This window comes from Colossoma macropomum, unplaced genomic scaffold, assembly GCF_904425465.1.
Source record: "Colossoma macropomum unplaced genomic scaffold, Colossoma_macropomum, whole genome shotgun sequence".
NCBI lineage: Eukaryota > Metazoa > Chordata > Actinopteri > Characiformes > Serrasalmidae > Colossoma > Colossoma macropomum.
The window spans coordinates 12,993,165-13,019,325 of NW_023494792.1; the positions used below are offsets into that span (position 1 = coordinate 12,993,165).

At 42.5% G+C, this 26,161-nt stretch overlaps 1 protein-coding gene across 1 annotated transcript; it reads left to right on the forward strand.

Moving 5' to 3' along the window:
- klf13 (Kruppel-like factor 13) lies at positions 1–26,161 on the forward strand. Its single transcript, XM_036576068.1, has 2 exons — positions 1–853; positions 17,090–26,161. Exons 1-2 carry the CDS (start codon positions 403–405, stop codon positions 17,428–17,430), a joined length of 792 nt encoding a protein of 263 aa, XP_036431961.1. The 5' UTR covers positions 1–402; the 3' UTR covers positions 17,431–26,161.

Below are 26,161 nucleotides of genomic sequence, written 5' to 3' on the forward strand. Positions count from 1 at the left end.
ACACACCGCCTGTCACTTTCCACTCAGAGGAGCGGGGCCACCATGGCACTGTGCGCAGCCGAGGAGTCCGGGTTTATAAACGCCTCCTTAAGGAAAGAGCGCGTGTAGAGGAGGAGGAGGTGGAGAGGAGGAGGAGGAGGAGAGGAGGACGCGGTGCGCGAACGGTTTATTTTGGCGCGGTTTAACGCAGGATGTCAGTGTTGCCGAAAAGCCGGTAAGATCGCAAAGTGAGTTGCTTTATGAGAGCTACCTCCACATCAGCACCACACAAAGAGAGGGATTCCGCGGAGTTCACTGAGTGGCGCTCGGGTCTGAATGACCTAAGAGAAACGTTTCCTTGGGGGGGGCACTTTTCTTTTCCTTTTTTCCTTTTCTTTTGTGATTTTTTTTTTTTTTTCCGAAATGGAACACTTTGCAGCAGAGTGCCTTGTGTCAATGTCCAGCCGTGCAATCGTCCATGGTCCTAAAGGGAATAGAGAGATCAGACCCGAAACTGCGGCTGCTGCCAGGAGCGGAGAGGAGACCAAGGAGGCTTTGGTGAAGGACAACTCTTCTCTGTTCGTGGTGGCCAGGATCCTTGCGGATTTCAACCAGCAGACCCCTAACCATTTTGCCGAGCAGGCAAAAATAAAAGAGGAAAGCGTGCCACCAGCCCTAACGAGAGATGATGGAAACTCTGCCACACCTACAGCCATCCCCGTCGACTCCGCTGCCCTTAAACAAAGAGGCAAGCGGCTGAGGGCTCGAATTGAACAGGAATCCCCTCAGAAAAAGCACAAATGCCACTATTCAGGGTGCGAAAAAGTTTATGGCAAATCGTCCCATCTCAAAGCTCACCTAAGGACACATACAGGTCAGTTTCCACTGCAGCAAGTGTGTGATTTTTTGACATTTGTTTCATTTTTTCCTTTGTGCAGATCAAACATAAAGCGCTGAAAGCGGTCGGGATAACGAAATAAAAATCTTGGATTGTACTGGAGGATTGGCTATGTAAACACGGCTGCACTGCAACTGTAAAAATCAGCCACAACGCCTGAAACACCGATTCTGTTTACTGTATGAAAAAAAAAGAGATATATAAAGGATTTCCTCACCACTCAAAGAGACATACACACTTGTTAAAACGAAAGTAGGCTACTGTGTTATTTAACTGAGGGAAGCAGCGTCGTAAATATGGCCACGCCCACTAGAGAAACCTATAGCTAGAGTCAATAGCAACAGTTCCCCCATGCAATCCCCCCTCAGCACACTGGGCGGGTCGCCTCACTTTCACTCTTGAAAGCTTTGTCGAGCGCCTATAGAAGTTGTTACTGCGTCTTGCAGGCACAATAGCCACGTTAGCCGTGTACTAGCCTTGTTGTAATGCGTTCAGTGGTCGCTCGGTAAACAACAACAACAACAAAAGCAGCTGAGGCCCCTGTACAACCGACACTTTATCATCCACACGCCCTTAGCGAGCCTAGCATTCGGCGGCGGCTAACAGTTAGTGCAGCCCAGCATGGAGACCTCGACACAGGCTAACAAACAAACTCTTTGACCTCTCTCTCCGTGCGCTGGCGCTCCTCGGGATGCAGGTAGAGAAGCGAAGGAAACGGAAAGTGAGTAAAGAAAGAGAAAGGGGGGCAGTTGGAGTTATGCGGATGCTTGTCTGCTTCTTAAGCTCTTTGTTGTGATGTGCCACACCCCCGTCGGCCAGACTGCCAGCTGATCTGGCCAGCAACAGACTCAGCTAGAGGAGCTCAGAGAGGGAGCAGGAGAGCTCCACACAGCACCGCCCTGTAGTTAAAATATGAAGCTTTTGTGCATAAATGCGCCAAAATACATGCTACATCCAAGGGTGTTGTACCGCTCATGCAGTAATCTGTCTCATAAGGCTGGCTGTAATATTTTATAGCCTTATCTTTAGCCTAGCAGCTCATGGAACAGGGTGTTCTACAACAAAGACCGACTGACCCCCTGACAATACAGTGCTAAGTACATAAAGATCTCATAAAGTAGAAATCACCCAACAAAATGGGGGTTTGCTTTGACATGGCTGACACGTGCACACGCCCTTTTCAGATGCAAGAGCGAGTGTGGGGAGGATGCCACATGCTGTGCCTGTTTCATTGCCACTAAGCAGTAGCTGAGACTTTTTATTAATTGAGCTTTGTGAAGCTGGTGGCTTGAATTTTCTACTTCTTCATAGAAAAATGGTCAGTGAATTCTCTCTCACAGTGATCAGATGTGTCCAGCTGGACTTACATGGACACTGTAGGTGTGAACACTGGGGATTTTTGTGATCTCCTTTGTGTACTACTTCTCTTTACTGAGCAGTTGAATAATTCAGAATACAAAGTGTTTGCTATTATAATTGTACTGTATCATATTAACATCTCAACAGTGTTTTGCCACGCTTATCTCCTTGTTTCCCTGTCCTGGAATCCTAATTCATTTAATCAAAATATGTAGGAGGAGAGGAGCCCTATGTGTGATATGGATGTGCATAACTGTGTAGGTATGTGGTCACAGATGTGTGGTCATACCTGTGTGTTCATGGTTCCCACAAAGAAAGTGATGTAGTTTGATGCCACAGTCTGTGGCCTGTGGCCAGTCATACTCTTTTTGGCTCTATGCTTGAGCCCCATCCTGATGCGTTCTCTATTAACTGGGTTATTCTTTGTGTTCTTCACTTCTGATTGGGCCCTGCTCCGGCTTGCCGGCTTGCGATTGGGTCGTGTTCTGGTTGAATAATGAGAGTTCCGCCTCATTTGTTTTGGTAATCAGAGAATGTGGGTCATTTGAGTTCAGCAGTCCAGGCTCAGCCAACCTGGTATGTGCTGGGCGCCTTTTCCTAAGCACTCAGCAGATTTTCCCTCAGTCTCGACCAACAGAGCAAAGAGAAAATGGATCCCACTCCCAGCTAAACACCACTGTCTAATTGAAGGGGGAACACAGTGTTATAAAAACAAACAAGGGGAGCCAAGTGAGCCGGAGTCCTCATTTGACTTTAGTAACGCCCTGAACTCTTTGCAGACTCTGGTTTGAACTCTGCTTTGGAACATTTGTCTTCCTGAATCAGAAACTGGGCATGAAACTCTAATCCTTTCAGTAATAAAATTTATTTGGAGCTAGGGATTGCCTCTTTTTTAGATGACTCAGTTCAGCTTTGCTAGTGTTTTTGATGTGAGATCATATAGGAATTGACTTTTCTAATGCTGTTAGTTTTTGCTTATAATTTTGGATAAAGCTGCTGTTTGCTTTCCATCTGCCTCTTTGGCATCAGCTCATCATGTCTTTATGTCTATATGTTAGTGGTGTCAGAATGTATCATGCATTATTTGTGGTGGATGCAAACAGTGTGCTCTGCCCTCACTACATATATATATGCACAGCACGCCATAGGACAACTGGCTGGGAAGGCAACCGTCACATGTGCTAGCTTGCTGTGAGAAGAGGAGGTTTATGGTGGAGCTGGAGCAGATGTACTATTGTGATCAAAAGCTTGCTTAAACCATGTGACAGAGGGCTTGCCTCACGGCTTTGAAGGAAACAGCAGTACTGTATGCATTGAAATGCAAATATAGTGAGGAGAATGTTAAATAGTAAATGAAAATAGGGGATGGTTTTGTATTTTTGATCAATGTAACGCATCACCATGGTGCATCACCAGTTTGCTATAATATCTAACTGACTATATTTATGAGCTTAACTGTATTGTGTACTCAAGCCTAAATGACTAAGGGTTTACCAACACATATGAAGATGTCCTTTTATGTTAAGTCCTTGCATGTTACTTGCCACACATCTAAACCACATGCAATTGCTTGATTGCAGTAAGTTGGCTATTTTAGTTCTTGGGTATTTGTAGTGTAGTTTTGTACAGTTGAACCATGTGCCAGGAGTTTGCCCAGCCATTCTGTGGTGACTTGTGGTTGCAGAATGTTCCTGATTGAGATAAGGTTATTGGAATGACCTTGGGGTGACCTCGTAAGAAATCTGCTGCAGCTTAGCCTGACTGTACCTGGGACTGGCTTTGGCATGAATGGAGGCTTAAAGCTGTTTTTTTCTGCCAAAGGGTTGTGTTTGAAACATCTGTAGGTTTTCCACAGTAGATGTGTATCCATGTACATGTGCTCATACAGTATGTACTGTAACATTTGGAGATCAGTTTTAATGTTTACTGGACAAGCTTTTTTGTCTAAGGAAATTAGATGTGTGCTACAACACAGAAAGGTTGTAATAAATATATCGAAAAATACTACATGAGCTTTTATGCTTTATTGTCACCCTAACCCCAAAGATAATTCTCAAAAAAAAATGTTTAAATACAGTAGTATGGCTGACATTTCAGTTTAAATTCTCTTCTACAAAATGCCTATAACAGAGTAGGAATAAGTAGAAGCAGAACTATATCAAAATATGAAGTAGACAAGATGGAGGGCAAAATCTCAAACTTTTAGAAAGTTTTACTTTGTGCCAGACTCATAAATCACACTCCTCTGCACAAACTGGTTAAATATGTGAGCGCACAACGTGCTTGCATTTGTAGAATTGGCGTTTCTTTAACAGGTTAAACCTGAAAAGATAAGAAGAGATAAGAAGAGGAAATAAGCACCCGCTGTTGCTGTGAAATGGGATGGGTGGGGGTCCATCTGAGAAACGCTCATATGAAACTTGAGAGTTTCTCTGCAGTGAGAGGAAGTGACGTAGTCAGTGAAGATTGACAAAACAGAGACTGTTGCACTTATGGGAAATTTAGTGCACACGTGCTGTACTGATACTGCACTTGCTTTCTCTTTGCCATGAACCTTTTTTCACTCCAGCAGTATTTTTTTCCACAAAATGTCTGCTCTATATGATGCACAAACCACATCTCTGTCATTTCTTTTGTCCCGTGCAGTCACACTTTATTTGAAATACAACCCTATGGTGCCTTGGCTTGAATTAGTCTGTATGTTAATTGCTGAGATGTCTTTAGGAGAGTGTTTTAATTTTGGGTATTAGACTGAGTATACATTTGATTGTAATCTATATCATTTCTCCTATCATCTAATTCAAGACTAATGTTTGTTGGAGATTTCCTTTGATAATCGTCTGTCGTAAAAGTCCTCTGTTAGTTCATTAGGTGCACAAATGTGTTTGATTGGCAAACCCAAGAGGGATCCTCATGATTGGAAAGAGTGCATGTGGGCCCTGTGTTCCAGGATAATCTCTCCCAACGTAATCCTATCTGCTCTCTGTACAACTCTGTAATGTCATTGGTGCATATTTACTGCGCTGCTCTAAGACTAGTGTTCATGAGAACATCTCAAACAAAGAAGCATGGTGCTTCACTCAAGAGATTGAGAAGTGTTTTTGGCCACCGGCACCCTACCTTGTAGGTCTCCTTTTATAACTTATGTTGTCTTTCTGTTCTGCACTGAAGTGGTACACATAGGTCAAAGTGTATTATGACATTGCAGTTTAGGGTGCACATCCGGAATACAAATTGGTCATTATGCTGTGCAGGTTTAGATGGGTTCAGCAGGTTCAGGGTCTAAGGTTACCAGACAGCTTTTGTGTGATCGCCTGCATCAGCGAGGTGGGTGTTCCTCTTCCCCCCACAAGCCATTTGGCCTGAGCTATGGAAAATGGGCTTGTAATGCCATACATTGACATGAGATTGGCTAAAGCAGCTTTAGGGGGCAGGATTGTGAAAAGCACAGTATGTCAGCAAAGAGGGGATGGCTATTTTCAAATTGCAGATCCTGTCACTTATCCCACTGAGCCACATGCTGGCTATTTTCTGATGAGTTGAGTAAGGTTGAGATGCATTGTATGTTCTATTTCATAATCCCACAGCAATATCTATAGAGCCTAATAGGATAGAACTTCCCCTTTGGCTGAAATTGAATAACATGTCATGTAGTGGAAAATACAAGGTTAGCATAGACTAAGAGATGGCTCTGATGAGCTCATGTCTCACTCATGTCTGTCGCAGCGGCACCTCTAACCCTGACAGAGCCATGGGCCTCATAAAAAGCTCTTCTGTCATTGCATTAGCTTGGGACAGGCTTCACAACTAATCACTAGCAGCATAACCCAACCAAAGGACATAATGACATATTTTACAGTCGGTTTGCCTTTTTGTTTGCTCCCTTAACCTCAGTGCTCCTGGGGGCTCCTCACGACATTGTGCCCTAGAGGCACCCTCAGCACCACCTGGGGCTTCAGAACATGCACAAATAACACTGGGCGTCATTCATCAACTGTTCTTAAGGGTTCCTTCTTAAATTTCTTTATAAAACCCACTTACACAATTTTTATGAAGATTCTGACATTCACAATTTTTTTCTTTTCTTTTTTTACCATTTTTTTCTTTTCTTTTTTCACCATTTTTTGGGGATTTGTTCTTAGGTAAGAAGAGAATCTACACACACTTAAGAGCACGAAGGTGTGAACAGTTCTGTGGTCTGAGAACATGTCATCAATCTAACATAAACTTTTTCTTAATACCTTTCTCAAGATATTGGTAAATGAGGCTTAATCAGTCCATGTTTTTTCTATAATGTAGGAACACAAGTTCAATACATAGATACGTATGCTATCTCGCACAATGTGTACTTGACATTCATGCAGACAACACATTAAAACTAATTAAAGCTATGGAACTTGTGTGAGGTCTCAGTGATTTGTCATGCTTTTTTCCTTTCCTGTGCACCATCATGTAGGGACATTTATATCCTGTGTAGCATGACCTGACGCAGGTTCAGCTTAAAAGTCTAATAGGTGGGTGTGAGCTGGGTGTTCTGGCCCTGCTCTGCTTTCCACCCGCTAACCTGGGAACAGAGCCAGGCTTATGGCACTGTTGGGCACAGCATTCGGGGACAGCGTCATGCAAGGAATGCTCTGCCCTCTCTGACTCTCTGACTAAGCCCAGTTTCCATTCCACACCTGTGGACTCCCACTTACAGAACAGAGTACAAAGCAGGAATGGTGCCCATGGGTACACTTTGACTTTTGCTGACCTACTGGTATTCTAGTGCACACAAGGTGTTTGGTTAGTAATTATATTAGTGCTGTTTTTCAGGACAGTTGTGGATTGCACAACAGGGTCACTCGATGTACGGATAATTTAGTCCTCTCCTTAGGGTATCACTCCAACACTAGTTGTGCAACATCACTCTCAGATTTCAGTCTTTATCCTCTAAACTTATGTCAGTGAAGCACCAATTAGCCACAATTTAACCTATCCTGTGGTGTGTGGAGATGATAGCTGGCTAGTTTTAAGCCAGGACTACCACAATTCTCTGGCTAGTTTTAAGCCAGGACTAGCACTAACATTTAGCGGTGGTTGTTAGATTGACTATTTTTTGTTAGTTTAAATGAACTGAAAATCAGGCTAAAAATGTACTTTGGCATTTTATTAGATAGATGTGGAACAGAAACATGGTGCCTTTGAATTATAGTCATAATTTCTAAATACCACAGAATACATTATATTGTCAGATCCAAAATATTTTATTGTATGATGCTGTGATTAAGATTGCAGATATTGTAAATTGAGGCCTCTCTATCAAGACTATACACTTTCTCATGGTATATGTATATATAAAAACTAGATGCACTCTTGATGAATATTCAGTTGAAGTGGAAAATTGCCACATATTTTTCACATATGCTGTGTCCAACACAAACTAAGCACTAGTCTGTTTCATTAAAAAAAACAAAAAGTGGTCCAGCACATCAGGGCCAAAGATGATCTCTCTCTCTCTCTCTCTCTCTCTCTCTCTCTCTCTCTCTCTCTCTCTCACCCCTCCGCACGTGATGGGCCGACATGCTTCAGTCCCATGAGTATTTCATCATACACTCAACCGTCCATTTCCAGCCATCCATCACTCATTAAAGCTTTTCTACTGATGGGAACACAGCTCTTAAGCTTTTTTTCTCCCAAGATCAAGAAAATACTCTTTTTTTTTGTTTTTTTTAACCAAAAACATCTAAAGCACTAGACAGCTCGTTCAGTTTCGTATGTTAGGTACAGCTTAGTTAATGCTCCAGCGATTTTATTAAGACACAGCTAGGTCCCCGACTTCCTATACTGTACTTAACACCACATTGAGCTCATGTATTCTTTAGTTAGCTCTGGTGGAGCCTTATAAAAGCCACTCTGTTCCTTTCCAACCCCCCTAGCACTGTGTCCTCTTTCTGTGACTGCAGGACTTTTGAGGAAAGGAGCTGCTTAAGTGTGTGTGCTTGGTGCCTACCCTTTCTCTCTTTCTTGTCTACGGATCTGGGGTGTTGGATTCTCCTGGCAGGAAAGAGGGGATCTGGAGTTGGTGTGGTTCTCCATTTTTTCTGCCTTCCTAATTCAGTGGCTGATTCAAGGATCTTATGGACGCTAATGCCAAAAAATGAATGGGCTTCCTATACAACAGTTACCTTCAGTGAAATTAAAAAATCACAATGTCGTTTGTTTGGTTACTTGATATTTATATGTCAGCCAAGTTAATACGCTAATGTAGTTAATGGTTGAAATATATTATTAAGTTATTGTAGCTACCCAATAATCATGCATGTGCAGTGATGTAAGCAGTGATGTATGGGGTCCAATAAAGACATTAAGGGGCCTGCATAATGGTCCCCAGTGTGATCACCTTTACTGGTAGTTAAGCCACTGTGCTGATCCATGGAGCCACCGGTGGAGTGACTAGTGCTAGCTTGGTGCTGCCTTAGCTGGACACTGCCTGGGACATGCTGTACAGGGTGGACTCATAGAGGGAGGGGGGAGGGTAAATGCAGGGATCCGCTGTCAATGCCCCCTGTCGATGTAGGTCATTTGTGCAGCTGCATCTGCAGGCAATCTGATTTGCCTGCTCTGCAGCAGGAGCAACGACCGCTGCTGATTTTCGAGGTAGAGTTGGGTGGGAGAGCAAACAACAAGATAAGACAGCATGGAGAGAGACAGATAGAGGTGCATAGAAGCATAGAACTTCTTTACAGTGTGGCAGATCCTTGGCTGTCTCCAGGCTGTCATATTTACATTAACTTACGTGTGTGAAGCATTTGACCCTTTCTTGTCTAATAAATCTATGAGTGGAGGATCCAGGGCAGTTGCTATCTCTGAGGCGTGATCATGTGAGGGATGAAAAGGAGCATTCAGCCGATGGGCACTGGCCTTGAGGGGAGGGGTCGCCGTGCTATTTCACATATAGAGGTGAAAAGACCCCACTCTGTCTGGATGCTGTCTGCCTGCCAGTGGGGGCACGATGGAGAGACGTGTGTGACAGGCTCTGCAGCACACCTGCCCATGACAGCGTTTCTGTAGACATAAACAGCTCCTAATGGCAGCAGCTGTCTCCATGTCCTTAGTTAACCAGGGTTAAAAAGATTAGCCCACCGCCTGAAGCAAAACAAGCCTGCCAGGCATTTTAAAAGTGCCCTCAAGGCCAGGGAGAAGCTCCACTCCAGCTAATTGATGAGACTAAAGTGATGAGACGGGCAATTCTACAAAACATGCTTCTGTACTTATTGAGGGAAAGAGAAAGCTGCAAGACTTATTGGAAGGTGTTTGGCTCACTGTATGGTATGTGTGTGTTTGAGTGTTGTAGACAGTAGGAGGAGTGAGTTATGGTTATCATGAGTGGAAGTCTGAGTGAAATGGCTGACAGTGGAGGCCCTACTGCTGCACACAAGGCTGATGCTATTGTTCATATCCTGACAGTACTGACACCATATGATGGCTTTTTGCATTTCTATCATAGACAAAAGAAGATAAATTAAACATAGCCATTTTTCGCTATCTGGCTTCTCAGCAAGCCCAGTCCAGTTCTGATCATTACACCTGGCCCACCCATTTGTCTTTGTTCCACCCATGCTCACAGAAACATTAATCCCCAATTTCTCAAAGTCAAACGAGTGAATGGAGACAACAGACTGAAAGCCAGTAATGACGCATTGGGCTCCCTGTGGTTAGACAGACCCCTCCTCCACACGCCCATTCACATTTGCACACACATACAAGCTTGCACGCAAGGTGTAATGTCCTTCCGTTTTTTTTTTTTTTTGCCCTCTCGCTGGGCTCTGAGTTTTTTTAATCTGGGTTAAACCACACAAGGAGCTTTTCACTTTGTCAGCAATCTGCTCACACAACTCCCCAAGCATTTGTCATGAAATGTATGTTGCATCTCACATTGATGGTTCTGTGGTGTTAACGCTCTACATCTGATGAATTGAAGACAGCCATGAGTTTCTTACAAGCCGTCCTTGAGCCAGTGTTTGTGGTTTTTGCTGTGTATGGTATATGTGGCCACACTGAGCTCACTTCTTGGCACCCTCCATTAGATATCGGGTGTGACCCACATCTCTCTGCTGCCGTGGTTTTTGGACAATAACCGCACCCACTCCCGTGATGTCTGGCTCTGATGACTTAGCACTGAGTGAGGTCATAGAGCTTAGCACTCTAGGAGTAATAGCAAGGAGGAGAACCTAGCAACTCTTCCTCTGGTCTGATCTGTGAACAGCCCTGCACTATCGTCTGCTAATGGGGTGCATTTGGGCAGGACGAGGCTGGTCCTGGACCAGAGCAAAGAGGCAGCTTGTCTCCTGAGCAGAATATGGCTGGGGTGCAGCTTCCACTTCCCTCATGTGATTAACCCACTGTGGAGAAGCATGGCTGGCTGGTTTCTTCCTGGCACTTGGCCACAGTCGTAAACACAGGAATAAATTACATCCCTCTGATGAGTGCTACCACTGTATTTGTGGTGCCATTCTGGGCCTCGCATTTGCCTTGGTCTGCCACTGATCTCAGCGGGCATGCTCAGTGGAGCTCTGGATGTGGTAAGTGCTAGGTTGCAAATTCAGTCTAACCAATACTTGATGTGATCCTTCAAGCTGACCTCATGACAACAAGACTCTATTTTAGGAGTATTCGCATTAGTCATAGACATATTTGTCTCAGATCCATAAAGTAATTGCCCTTTTTGGCTAAGATCTAAAGCCTGTTTGCCCCAGATCTAGGCCGGTTAATCCTATATGAACCCTAGCTGTTGCAGAGCATAGAATACAACTGGCCTTGGATCAAAATAAAAAGTTTTAATCAACATCCTGAAGCCCTGGTTTTCAATTTGTGTCAATAGTGACTAAGTGATGTAAGACTGTAATGGTTAGTTTAATACAGTGCCTGCTTGGTGGGCTAGAGGGCAAATACACTTGTCTTTTTCTCATTGTCTTACTAAATAGGGCCTCTCAGTAGGAGCTGTTTCCCAGGCGACAACAGCTAAGGGGCGACTAGTGAAGTTTAGAATGTGGAAAAAGCTCATTTCAGAGCACGTTTGAGGGGCGTCTTCAGATATCATGTGTATATAGCCCTCAAGCTAGCACAGCGTGGGCTGGGAAGTGCACTTTTATGAGGCTTATAGTGCTCAACAGTCAGGAAGGGTTCATTAGACATCCCACTGGTGGCCATGTCTCACCGCCTCCCCACCATGAGGCTCACGGCTGAGAAAACTGGAGGAATTTTATCTCGCTCTAAGGGATGCTGGTAGCTCTTGTTGGAACAGGTGACTGACATTAAGTCTCCTGGATCAACATTCAGTCTGCTTTAGTGTTGCTCAGATACAGGGCTGATCAGATGTCTAAGGAGCAGACAGTTCTCCTCAAAAGGCCTCTTTCCAGTTTCACGATCATCTATCTCAAAGCCCATTCAGTTAAGGAGGCTCATCATCTTACACCCCCACCCCAAGCCTTTTCCATGCAATTTAACCGTGGATTTGTCACGCATTTGTGTGCGTGTGAGGATGAACAAGAGCCAAGCAGTTTATTTACTGACCCAGTGGCACTGAAAGGGAACAGTTATGTAAGTCTGCTACCTGTGACATAATCTTATCTCCTCAGAGGGAAAGACACTTGCTGCTCAGTTTGTGGAAGTACTGGATGTGTCCGCGAGTGACTGTGATGTAACTGCCACTTGGGGTAACTGGGTCACTGTGTTCGTTAGTGCAGAGCTCAGAACCAAAGCCCTTCCCTAATTACTAACCCGCGTTCTGAGAAAGGCAGGGGCACGCACTGTCCTTTTGGCACCATGCCAGAGAGAGAGTGAGAGAGAGACAGAGGCTTACTGGCAGGCTCTGACGTAAGACACCCGCAACCCAGGCCATGCGCTAGAGCGATACTTGCCAGTACTGACACCACAAGCACCCGCCTCCAATGTGGTGGAAAAAAGGAAGGCAGTGCAGGGAGTGGCTAAGAGGGATGTGCTTTGTGCAAATTCGCCAAGTCATGGCCATGTACTTAGAACAGGGCTGGCGTGGCACATTTCCATGCTTGTGGCTTCTTTATTGTTTCCAGGCCGAAACAAAAGGGGGTGTTTTCAAAGACTCCTCCAGTTTCCCCAGGGGTTTAAGTCCCTTTGCCCTAGGGATTCCTCAACCCCCAGTAACTGTATTGTCCTTTCTCGTGCATCTGTAATTCAGCACAATGACAAGGATTACCTGATAAATGATTAGTGTGTTTGTGGAAATGTTGCTTCATGTCCTCGTGGTCACAGATGGACAGACAGGCAGAAAAGCCCTGAGCACAGCAGTTCTTCTGAATAGGCTGCTTGCTCTTGTTTTAGATGCGTGGTGATGCAGTGTAGCACTTTTGTCTGGAAGTTTCTCTTGACCATACATGTGTGAGGCTGACACTGGCCTCAGGAGTGTTCTGGACAATCACCATCAACAGCAGCACAAAAGATAGCTACAGTGGGCTCCAGCTTAGTTCACCAGAATTATCCAGAATTTCAACTGCAGTCAAATCAGCACTATATATATATATATATATATATATATATATATATATATATATATATATATAATATATAAGCCCTTACAATGCTTAGACTTTTCTCTGTGCGCTGTACTGTTGTGCCTGATTGTAATAGCAGTCAGAAGGCCTGATCATCTTTCTTAAAGCTGGTGAAATATTTACGTTGTTGTATCGTCTAACTTTAACCTGAAGGACACGTACAAACAGTGTGTGTGCTTTTTAATCACATAACCTCCAAATAATAATCCACAAATCATAGGTTACTTGTATCTTTGCTGAAGCCGTATGACTGGAGAAACCTGTGAGGTTCTATGATGCTGTTTCTTTAAGAACTAGGCTAATCATAGATTTGGTCTATTTATGTTTATATTCCAAGATGATGGTAAGATCCAGGATGTTTAAATGAGGTCAAACAAGAGCGACCCTTTTGGATTAGTTCACGTGGGCGTGTAAGTGATGAAGGTTACAGAGGAGAGAGATTGATATTGTTGTTTTGCATGGATGGAAGTTCATGTGTGGATGTGGCAAATGAGAATCAGATGATGGCGTGTTTGTGTAGGAATGAGAGCTCAGAGACTTTATTTGCTCGCCTTTTAGCTGACATGAGAATGTGGGTGTGTGGGGCCTATCATATTCCTTTTATTGTGTGTGAGTACTATACAAGTGATTAAACAAGAATAGAAAAGTATGAAGCCTTATAGATGTACATGAGGTGGATGTGCAGTTTATGTGTATTTTTCTGTTCTTGTGAGCGCGATGAGTCACTAAGAGTAGCCTGAATGGCCAAACTGTGTTGTTTGTTTCATTCTATGCATAGCTTTGTGTGTATGCGTGCAAGTGTACACCCATTAGCTGGGAGCGAGAGGGAGTGGGGTATTTCACTCAGAGTGTCTGGAAGGAGTAGCAGGACATTAACTCAGACAGAGCCAGTCTAGACTCACTGTGGTTGGTGCACTCCCCACTTTATAGCTATTTTATGGTGGGGGAAGGGACCCCAATGTCCCCCAGCAGTCTCTCACATAAATCTGACATATTGTCACTTTTGTAACAAAAGCTTTTTATCTTCAAAATGGTAACTTTATAGGAAAAGTGAAAACAAAACATTCTTACTTTCTATTCTAATGTATATCTATAGGTTCTGTCACCATGAAATGTCCACACTATGTAAAGGGAAGATGGCATTTTCAAATGGCTCCCCCCACATTTCCGAAAATGGGAGTTATGAGGTTTTGATATGACGGTGATGATATATATATATAAGTAATGTGTCTGAAGTAACATGTGGTTTTTCCACTGCAGCGTTTAGGGAAACTACAAAAACAGCTTTTACTCTATTTTTTGGATAATTTCTGTTGGTTCTTTCACAATGAAATTGGTCATTTCAAAAAGACCACCTCCACCACCCCACAAGAAAATGCAGTAATATTACCGATATACGATATATAATTATAATGTGTTTGAAGTGACATATGGTTTTCCATTGCACCCTTTAGGGAAACCACAAAACAAAGGCATTTGCAGTGGACAGTCTGGCCCACTTGCAGGCTTTTTCCGCTTTGTCCAGTTTCCCTGTTTAATGACTGAGATGGACATTCTGTCCCCCTTCTTTTCTCCTATCATTTGCATTTCAAAAGTCTCCAGTCACAAGACGAACACATACATGGGCTATATGTTGCAAAACAGCACCATATTCTAAAGCAGTGCCCCTATTTTTGCGTTTACACCACATAGGCTTGGAGAACTGCTGTGTAAAAAAAAGCTGGTAAAATTAGAACGACGGCTCTCGCTATTGCAGGGCAGAAAACCAGTGACATGGAAGTAAAATGAATGGTGTATCAGACATGTTTTCTCTGGCTTTTGGGTGCGGGATGCTGCATACAGACCGCATACACAGTTTCCACATGGAGCTGTGAGGAAACCACACCAAGATATATAGGCCCATCTGGGTTTGAGTAGATTTGTGTCAAAGCCTACTTTTATTGCCTTATTGAAGAGGGGGAAGGGTATAATTTCCCCATGCTTGGAGTCACTAGTAGTTACGTGTTGGAACAAGAGCAGGGTAGTACTTTAAAGATCTTTAGCATCTGAAACCTGCTTAATTAGACTGTGTCTGGCTCCACAGCATGTGCACATCTAGTGAAAAATGCTGTTTCGCTCGAGTCTCCATGGATCATGCTTTTGCGTCAACCCTAAAACAACTTTGGTGTGTTTAATCCCAACTGGTGTTAGTTTGTGTATTCAACACTGTGGGTGCTTAAGACAACACACAGTATATGGTATATGTCACATATAATGTTAATGTTTTGTGTCTTATTCTAATTATTCTTCAATTAGAATGACGAACTGGCACTGGCACATATGGCCCATTTGTAATGCAGTTCATTCCTGTTTAACGTTTAGGGCTTTTCACCTAGCTTAGCAGTTGTAAAAACAACTTTTCACAGGCATTTCTACAAATGGAAGACCAATGGGAAAGGGCCAGTGCTTTCTCTGTAGTGCCTTGCAAAGCACTGAAAAGCATCAGGGCCTTTATGGCTGCATGTTGGGCATTCATTTGTGATCTAAATGCAGGTTAAACCCTCAAGTGACCTGCCTGTGAATGCGTTCTGCCCACCAAATCATTCACTGTGGTCTACCATTGAGTTCTTAAGTTAAAGCTAAAACTGAGTCTCTGGTGATGCAGTATTGCTTTGTGGAGAGAAAGCTCAGGTATACAAAGTGGCTTTGTATTTCTGAATGCAAGGTTCCCTTATATACTGATCTGGGAACTCCTTCTAATATCCAGTTCCTAACCTCAAATCAGGCTAAATCAGGCTTAAATCAGAAAAACACTTACTGGTTATAGTAGATCTTGGCTGTTCTACTAAAACAAAGTCTGCAGTTGCTTAATAGGGGCCATACTGGATACAAAAGGGCATGGCCGAACTCAGCTGTGCTGAAAGAACTCTTTGTCCACGTAAGGGTTGGAAAAACTGCTAGGTTCACATCAGTTGGCACAGACTCCCCTGTTAACTGCTGTTAGCAACGCATGGTGGAGTTGATGACTTGTGGCCTCCTTAACACCTTTGTTCTGGACTCAGCAAGCTGCTGAAATACAGTCGAATCAACATGGGTTCACATGACTTTGAACAGAAGCAAATCAAGCTACGCAATGTTTGCTCAAGCCAAAATAAATGAGTATGTTTGTATTTCTAAGTTATTCACATTGTAATATGCTCTGTGTTTTGAAAACATGGTAGATACCCTACCATTTAAAGGTTTTGAAATACTGTACACACAATACTGTAATAGATATGATACATATACATGCATGTATTTTTTACACACATTTTACATACAATATTATGATTCTAATTTGATTCTAGTACATACATGTAGGAATTTGTGTATACAGTAATTATTAAAGCTGTATCAAGAAGTTGTAATAAAGTTATCAAGTAATATAAAGGATGCCTCATATTTTAAAAGGTAATTTTGAGGCTGATAAATTAATGTTTAAAGATGTTTACAATGTTATTTATCATTTAAAAGGGACTTAACATGTTCTTTACAGTGGTGGTGATAGAAACCAGGGATCATGATGTCTACAGTGCAAATATAGCCATTTTATTTACTGGTCAAAATGGCCATTAAGCCTACACATGTCTTCTGAGTTTTTATATGTAATGTTGATGATGGCGAAATAGTGGTAAATCTGAATAAAATACATTTTCTTTGGGGGCTGCTTCATAATACCCTGTATGTACCTCTCCACTGTGAATGGACAAAAAACATTTTAACACAGTTGTGTAAAATATAATAAAACAATGTCTTGGGCATCAGACAACATTGTTGTAACCACTATTCATGTAATTTTTTTGTGATGTTGCTTTTAGAGGCATTTAACAGTTCAGACATCCGGTTCCTATCACCACCACTGTGAACAGTTCTGACTGTAACTCCCTTATTGACCATATCTTAACCTATTGACCTTATCTTGACTTTCAAATATTGATGGAATTTCCCTCTAATAGCATCTTGTTGTTCCCCTATTTAAAAAAAAACAAAACTTTTGGTGTATGTCTTGTAATAATAAAAGTGTTGTCATATGTTATTATTACATAGTATTAAGCTAACAAATATCAATATGACGAGTAGTGTAGTTCTCAGTTATTGACATTGTATTCTGTTGGTTATATGAGGATTTGTTATGTATATACTAGTGATACCTAGAATATACATTACAAAGGTAATGTTGTGAAAACAAGGTACTTACATGTCTGAATGTCTCTGTTGGAGTTGAGTAAATATTGACAGCTGTGTGTGTGTATGCGTGATACAGGAGAACGGCCCTTCCCCTGCACCTGGCCCGACTGCAGTAAGAAGTTTGCACGTTCGGACGAGCTGGCCCGCCACTACCGCACCCACACGGGCGAGAAGAAGTTTGGCTGCCCACTGTGCGACAAGCGCTTCATGCGGAGTGACCACCTGATGAAGCACGCCCGCCGCCACTCCGACTTCCAGCCAGCCATGCTGAAGAGGCAGCAGGGAGCTACCAGTGGACCGGCTGGAGGAAGCAGCACGCGGCCAGGCTCGCTCAGCGACTACAGCCGCTCAGATGCCTCCAGCCCCACCCTCAGCCCTGCCCTCAGTCCCGCCCTCAGCCCAGCCAACTCGCCTTAAACCCGGCCGCACTTTCTGCCCTCTGCCCCTGGGAATCCAGGCTGTGTGTTTTTTAAAAACCTCCTCTTTCTTTTCTGTCGAAAAATAGTGATGTTGCACATTTGTTAGCGGCCACCTACTCTTTGCTAATCCCTTCGCTTGCTGTGGTGTACTCTACTGTACATAACCGCTTCCTGTAGTGCAATTTTCTCGTGCAACTTCATATAAGAGAAAAAAATAGAACACAGAAAAGAAAAAAAATGCCTTTCCCAGATGGCAATATTTACATTATGAACCATATGTCTGTATTTTTATAGCCTCTGGCTGTGGCCAGTTTTCCATTGTGTTTTTGTTTTTCGTTCCTTTCATTTAATCAACTCAGTTTAACTGAACAAAAAAAGTAGACAAAATTGACAGGTATACGATTATTATTTCTTTTCTCCTTTTTATTTAAAAACGGGTGAGGGGGAGGGGCACACACACCTCAGGATTCAAGACAGTTGTTTTTTTTTCTTCTCCTTTAATATTCACCTTGACTGCACAATACAAGCATCACTTTACTCTGAAATTCAACAGAGGTTGAATTTTGTGCCCTGCTCAGGGATGGCCTCATTAGCTTGAAAGAATGAACATGATGAAGAGAAAACATACATAAAAAACAGCCTTACACTCAACAAAAAATTGCACTCTTCCTTTTGTCCTTTTTTTGTTGGTTTTCACATCAGGGGAAACTAGCACTGGGTTTAACAGTCATTCAAACTAAACATTAATATTTGATTTGTCTGTAAGAGGTGGTACAACAGAGGAGGAACTAGAATGGAGTGAAAGTTATTGTGTCTTTGGGACTGGAAAGAACTCTTTTTGTGTTCAACATCACTATCTCTTAGACCCTTTTATTTTTTTCCCACAAAGCTGTGGAGGTTGTTCTTGGCTGGGTCCTGATTTCAAAGGGAAACCTTACATTGTATGAATGTAGGTGATGAAACCGCCATTACATTGCCCAGTCTGCCCAATGAGGAGTGTTAGAACCCAACCGCTCTCCTTTACAGGACTGAACTAAATCCCCCTAAAAATGTGGAGGATAAAGTTTCAAAGCAGCTGCTTTGCACCATAAAGACTGCACATGCATCAACTTCAGGGTTTTTTTGTTTTGTTTTTCACACAACAGTACAGGTATATAACACACCCAGGAAGGGACTTTGTTGGGATCTCTTTGACTCACACTCGAAAGAAAACATGAAAGGAAAAAGCACACAAGCAGAAACCACCAAAGACTGAAGTGTGAAGGAGAGAACAGGAAGGGTTTCTTTTTGTTCTGCCAGTAATATCCAGAGGTGGGGGGTGGTGAGGGAGGGGTGTTGGCAGAGTTTAGGTAACGGCAGACGCCCTGGCCCTCTGCTCTGTACCCTGCCCAGCCCCACTGTGGCCTGTCCGCCGCTTTGGAAACGCCCCACACAGGGCTATTCATAGCGCACTGGAGAGGAGAGTAGAGAGCCACTGCAGTAGAGCTGTCCTCAGCCTGCCTCCCCCTGGAGAGAGGCAGACAGGGAGAAGGAGAGAGAAAGACAGAGAGAGAGAAGGGGGAGGAAAAATGGAGGGAGTGACAGAGAGTGTCTCCAGGGTCTTTTGCTGGGAGGCTAGCCCGGCAGGCTAAAATATAGGCTGAATCATTGCAGGATTTCTGAGTGGAGTAATGATGCATTCGGATGCTTCTCAATAACTTGTAAAGTCTGGGAAATTGTCCTGTGACCAAGTTGTGATTACAGTTGTCACTGGTGAATTTATGATGTGAACTGTACATATTATCACTGTCATAGCAAAACTTTGTATCTCCAAAATAGTAACTTTTCAGGTGAAAATACATTCTTACATTAATGTAAAAAGATTTTATTACGAGTAATTTCTATTCATGATGAAAATTTCTTACGATGTAAAGGGCAGCTGGCATTCTCAAATGAAAAAATGACAATAATGGAGTTGCACAGTTTTGGTATGACAGCGAGAGTGTATCAGAGAATGCAGAGGCTGGTGATGCATCATAACTTGTAAACTTGCCTGAGTTTATCACTTGTATTTATGACTTTGTCAGAAATGTGAGTGCAACTTCCTTGTGGTAAACTCAGAACTCAGTTTATGAGGACCATCCGGACGCACCATAAACCTGAGCTGGGCGGGATTGCTGGGTCCATGGTTACAGAGTGAAGCCTCCAATTAAGAACAAAAGCAGCTATCTGCAGGAGGCAGGAAAGAAAGGGCCTTACCCGGGGGAACCAGATAAAGACGGGGGGCTTTATCATAAGCTGAGCAGTCCAGCGGAAGAGACAACCAGTCAGCTCTCCCTTATGGCTCTCTTAGTCTAACAAACCCCTTCACTCCCCTCCTTATTGCCCCCTCCCTGCTCACCCCCTAACGGAAGAGAGAGCATTCCGCCATGTACCACTGTGTTTTAAAAAGGGTGGAGTGAGGGCGCTCCTCTGTCTGGATGGCATCCAAAATGTCAGGACATTAGGTTTTATAATTCAGGAAGGCAAAGGCCAAATAATAGGGACAGCAAAAGCTCATGGACAATGAGAATGATTATGTTATCAATTATAACGAGAATGTTTAGCATGTTTGGCATGTCTGTTATCTAAAGTTCTTGCCCCTCAGAGCAGAATGGAAGGAGGCAGCGTGCTGATTTTACAACTGTTTTTCCAGCTTTGACACAGTGAACTTTGCAGTGATCTTTTTTTTCCTCTTTCTCTGAAAGACTGACATAAAGACAGATGTATAGATGCAAATCAAGCAAATTATTAGCATTTGTCTTTGCAGTGTATCACATTTATTGCAGTGAAGTCAGGAGACTCCTGACAATGGACTTTTACATGTTGGTAGTATATCCAGACCTCTACATACACTTCTTTACTGTTGCGGATGCGCTGATAGAAACAGTCAGTGTTGCCGCTAAACACATTACCTCAATGTACCATTATAGCAGCTGCTTTCAAACTTGATTCTCATTTCAAAGGGGCTTTTTAGGCTCTTGTGAATGCCACTACCAAAATTTATGCAGTAATGCAGACATATCATTTGAGTAAACCGTGATTTGCCGTCCTTTGCTTGCTGTAGCCTGGGAGGATGAAGAACCAGCGTGAGAAAGTGGTCTTATGTTGCTACAAGCCATGCCTCACAGCTATACCTCATCAGTTCAGGCCAGAGGCTCTCAAAAACCTACCATGAATAGAGGCACCACTGTCTAAACTACTGTGGCACTGCCTCACACACACACAGACACACACACACACACATACTCACTTTCACATGCTCGCAAACACAGATGCACACCCTCATTGACCCATCTGCACACACACTTGAACTTGTCAAGCAATGTCACTTTTACATGCTCTCTGTTGTCCCTCTGTCACTTGTCATATATGTGCTTATTCAGCCTCCTGTGCCCACTGGGGGTGGGAGTGGGGGTCATTTTTCTCAAGGCTGAAAAAGATTTGTCTTCTTGGGGGTTGACATTGCATTTTTTGATGGCTGGTTTTGGCTGCGCTTTGCCCGTCCTATAGTTAATGTTGTCTAGCACAACAAGCTGTTAGGGTAATTTTTACATTTGTATGCTTTTGGCAGATGCAGTTATGCAGAGCGAGTTGTGATTTAATCACATTACAGAGGTAGGCGAATGTAGCCTCAGGAGTCTTGCCCAAGGACTCATAGTATAGCGTGGCATGCTTGCTTGGGAATTTAGCCCTCATCTGCCATGTAGAGGGCAATGGTGTTTCTCACTATGCTATATCAATCGCTACAAAGCCACTGCAAACATGTTGACAACTGTCATTGAAGCTTAACCTTCACCTGATTGGTCAGCACATGAATGCACATGACACAGGCTTCTTGACCAAAAGACAGCTGACCAGGGCGCTCCGCACAAAAAGCCAGCCAAACAGGGCGAGGCCCTTTTTTGCACAAAAACAGCCAGCAAAAATGCCTCACTCTCATTAAAAAAATAAAAAAAGCACCTTGATTCGCAAAGAACAAGTATAATGTGATCTACCCTTGATTCCCTACCTTTCAGTCTCTCCATGGCTGCTGGTGGGATACACAGCAAAACATTATCTCTTGGCAAATGAAAGCATCTAAAATGTCATTTTTGTGTACTTTTACGTCATCAAGTGATAATGTTCAAAGCAATCAAAATGATCTGAAAAAGCATCTACATGTAAGATGCTTTCATTCACCAAGATGTCATTTTTTGCAGTTTAGCAACAGGGGGCTGTGAAAACCGCCCAGCTGGGGATGCAGTGTTCCCGAGCAGCAGGAGCAGGTGGAGGGCCTGTGAATACCAGGCCTTGTCCCTCTACCCACCCTCCCTCCCTTCCCTTCCCTCCAACCCCCCCGGGGCCTCTCTGCCCAAGCTTTTGAAACGGGTGCACATAATCGAGGCTTTCTCTCTCCTCTCTGCCTAAAGAAAACACCCCTAATGAAAGTAAACAGCATCACAGACGCATTATTACTGCAATGAGACCACATGTAAAGCTGTCTCGCTGCTTAGATAAACTGCCTTGCCCTCCCTTTATGCTGATTCCAGAAGTGCAGCGTGACGTGGGATTCCACTCTGTTGCAGTCCACACTGGGACAGTAAAGTTACTAAATTACAGATTAAATGAATGGCATTTTCTCCTCACCTCCTATTGACCATCCCAAAAGAGGAGCTGGTGACACCCTTCCATCCACGTCTGCTTACATATTCTTTCCATTACCCAGAACCATATATTGCAGTAGATAGGTCACCTCTGTGTGCTCCTCACTGCTGGTCAGTGTTGAGTGCTTTATATGGGACACCAGTTCTCTTCTTCTGAGGAATGGTCATATACCCCCTGTCCCTAAACTGTACTCCTGCCAAAGCTAGTAGCATGTTCTAATGGCACCAGTGGCTCTTAAGAGCCCTGAAACGGTCCTTTAAGGGCATCCTGGAGGTAAAGCATTGATTCATCTTCGAGGCACTGTTGAGATAATGTGTGATAAGGAAATGTTTAGTTAATGGACGTTTATGCATACATAGTCACAGGTTAGTGTGAAATACATGTAAAAGGATGCGTTTTCTCCTCATCGTCACTGTTCCGAAACTACTTGAATCAGATGCAAGACCATTGAACACAGATTGAGGCATGTCTAGGGTAAAACTGTACTTGCTCTGTCCTTGGCTAACAGCTCAACTTTCACACAAGTTACGTGTGATTATGGATATATTCATCTGGCTTTGTTTATTTGTAATATATGTTTTTTTTCTCTTTTTTTCTGATTAATTTTACTTCTCTAATTGTAATGTAATTATCATATTTCTTTCTGATTGTCATTATTGTTTCATGTTTTAATCTTAGTCCACTGCAATGAAGCTTGCTCCATGCATAGTTTTATAGGCATTGAGGGAGGTAGAGTCCAGCAGTTCCCTCTTTATCCAGAGACACTGAATGCTCTTTGTTATAAGCAGGATATAGCTATATAATCTCGTTTTTTCTGTAAGACTTGCTGAGCTATGGAGAGAGAGGATTGAAGAAGGGGCGAAGTTGACAAAGGGAAATCCTTCTTCTCGAAAGCTTGAAAGCATCGCATGAGACTGATGTGAGAAGCTTCATTTTCAAATGTTGCATCACCATAGAGACCACAGCATTGTGAGTAGGTAGTGTAGTCTCATTATTATTATTATTATTATTATTATTACTATTGTTACATTTGACTTTTATTTCCATGGTTAGAAACTTAAAATCACCATCATGTTATCCATCTTGTCTTTCTGATCTCATACCTCTGCAAAGAAACTGAACTGAGAAGGTTATGAATGAAGACGTATGAAGTATTTTAGGGGTGGGGTGGGGGGGTTGGAGTGCATATCTGAAATAATGGGCCAACTATAATGGCAATATTATCCGAATTGTCAGTATCTTACCCAAAATGTCAATTTGAAACAGAAAATAATGACATGATAAAAGAATAGTGGGTTGCATTTAACCATAGGACTGCCCTGATAATGAGCATAATTTATTTTCTTATTTTCTTGTTGACAGAATTATACTAATCAGTTTGGTATATTTGGAATGAATTTTAGTTCATATTTGTTTTCTTTTTAATAGCAGATTAGGTTTGATAATGCGTGCCAAAGGCATTAAAGTTGTAATTCCAGTAAACTGCAAACCCCTTAGATAGTTAAACGCATTTACCATAGTAGGTAACATTAAATAAACAACCTTGTACAGTTTTCTAAGAGTGATGTGTTTTTAAGTATGTGTACAGGATTGAATGATGTGCATTGCATACACAAGTATTTTTAATTTCTTTTTCCTTCTTTTGGTGTGATCTTGATGTACTTTTAATTATACTGGTTTCTGTTAGTTTGTTTTTGTTATTCTTAATTTGTCTTGGTTGTACAATTTGGAACGTATTTGGTTAGAACATGGATGTTATTGGACATTATATTCATAAATGAATACCCAACCATTCCAAAGGTTTGCAATTGCATTGCTATAAATGTGCTGCTTGTATCAAACCAATGCATTGAAGCTTCATTAATTTTATGTATTTATTTTATGTTCTGTTTTTGACTGTGATGTATTTACTGAAACTGGTTAATTTGGGTACTTTTCTTAACATTTCTGCTTGTTTTCTGCCATTTTGTAGAGTTGGTTCCATTTGTTTATACTATGCGCTTGTTCTCTGCTGGCTGGTGCCTGCTGGACAAAATAGACATGGGCATGCCACGTTCGGACAGAACTCCCGGAGTGTCTCAGAAAGGGAATTTTAAAAGACTGCTTCTGTGTGTACATTATTTTGTCAGTCTTGTGTGAAGTAAATATGTGAGTTTGAAAGACAAATGCAAAATAGGGTTAGGCCCATGGAATTATTGCACGTAGAGCTTGAAGAGGTGAAAGATGCCATTGCAGAGGCCAATGTGGTGCTATAACCTGCCATTTGAGCCTCTGCGTGAAGGGACCCACACTGTTCAGTTAATTAAAGTGCAGCACTGGGTTACAATAACTGGAGCCTCGTTGGGTCTGGATTTATTTTTTGAGAATTGTCTCCAAAGGCTTCTAGAATGGATGAATGCATGAATGTTCGTATTGCGTTAGCTGGAGTTAAGTCTGCCAATTCACAAAGCACATTTAGGCCCATTTGCTGAAAGGAAAGCTGTAGACCCGTCAATGTGTGACTCACTGAGGTATTCTCTCTGTGTATTCAGGAAACAAAAGAGAACCCTTTGAACTTCTAGAGATGAACAAAGGCAGGGTTAAACCTCATTTGCTATGTTGATTGTCCCAGTAAGACATATCTGTGAATATGTAGACTTACTAAAAGACTGTTGCTTTCCTCTCATCGCCTGTGGTCCCTCTGTGCAGTCCAATGCTGAAATGTGGGGCCCCCACAGGTAGAATAGCACTGTGCTCGTGCATTTAGTTTGTTTCTCCAAAGTGAGTGGCTATGTAAATGCCATTCTGTAACTGTACGGCCAGGGGGGAAGCCCCTTGACATCATTCGTCTGTCCGTTAGCAAGCTTTTTCCATCTTCTGAAATGACAATGTAGATGTGTACCAATGAAAAAGATTGTTGTCTCATGTGGAGATCCCACGAATGCCTCAAAATATTTCAGAGAGGGAGAAGTCTAGACTGTTACTGTATGTGAAGGCTTCTGGGGTATCATGTAACCTTCTCAGTCGTTGGTACTGATGATTAAGAGTGCTTTTAAAGGGCGCGGTCACTTTTGTCCCCCCTTTTAAAAGCATTCAGCTTTCAGTGGTGTCAGCAGTGCCGAAGCCGTTCTGATAGCAGGTGTTGATGAACACGCGTGACTGGGTTCCTATACGAGGCTCAAACCCCTGCCCCACCCCAGGGAGAACCCAATATGGAAAACATCACAGCTCAAACATCTACATATATTCATACCATTTCTCACTGAGTCAACATCTGTTTCTTTCCTATAAAGTGCACTCATTTTTTTAAACTGCAAAGATGTCTATAAGGCCCAGCACCTGTGATGGATCGACAAAAAAAAAAAAAGACCAGACGGGTCTTTTAATGGACTTCTTCTAGCTAGATACCCAATAAATCAATAGATATTAGTGATATAAAGTCTTTCAGTGGCCAAAACTCATTTTTAAATGACTACTTTCTCTCTCACATCAATTATGCACATTGTTTTTACTGTCAATGACCCTCCAATCGTAATATGAACAAATATAAATGTTGTACAGAGAGAATTTTAGGGAGGCCATGGAGGCCTCAGGCTGTCCTCTAGGCTTCCTCTGTGTGTACTTGGCTTGCCTTCCTAATGTACATTTTAGTCTCTATTTTCTACATCACCATGCGATGCCTGTTCCAGTGACTACAGCACCGCTGTAATGCTCTTTGTACAAAATAACTCATAACTTCAACTATGGCCAGTTCCTATCTCCATGACCTCATTCAAAACCTGCCATGTATCACCATTTTTCTGTTCTTTTTCTTTCTTCCTCAATCAACCAAAATCACTACAGTGAAGTATTACAGTTGTACAGTTCCATGAATTATACAGACTATTAATGTTGCTGGTCTATGGTTGCTCTGCTGTACCTTTTTATGACATTATTTTTTACATGTTAGACAATATATTGTGACTCTGTCCTATGCAAATATGAGAATTAACAAGAATTTGTCAAATAATGTATGTTGTCTTAACTTGTATGCATGAAATAGTGAAGTTTACATTTGAAAATAAATTCATAAATAAGCAGCTTTA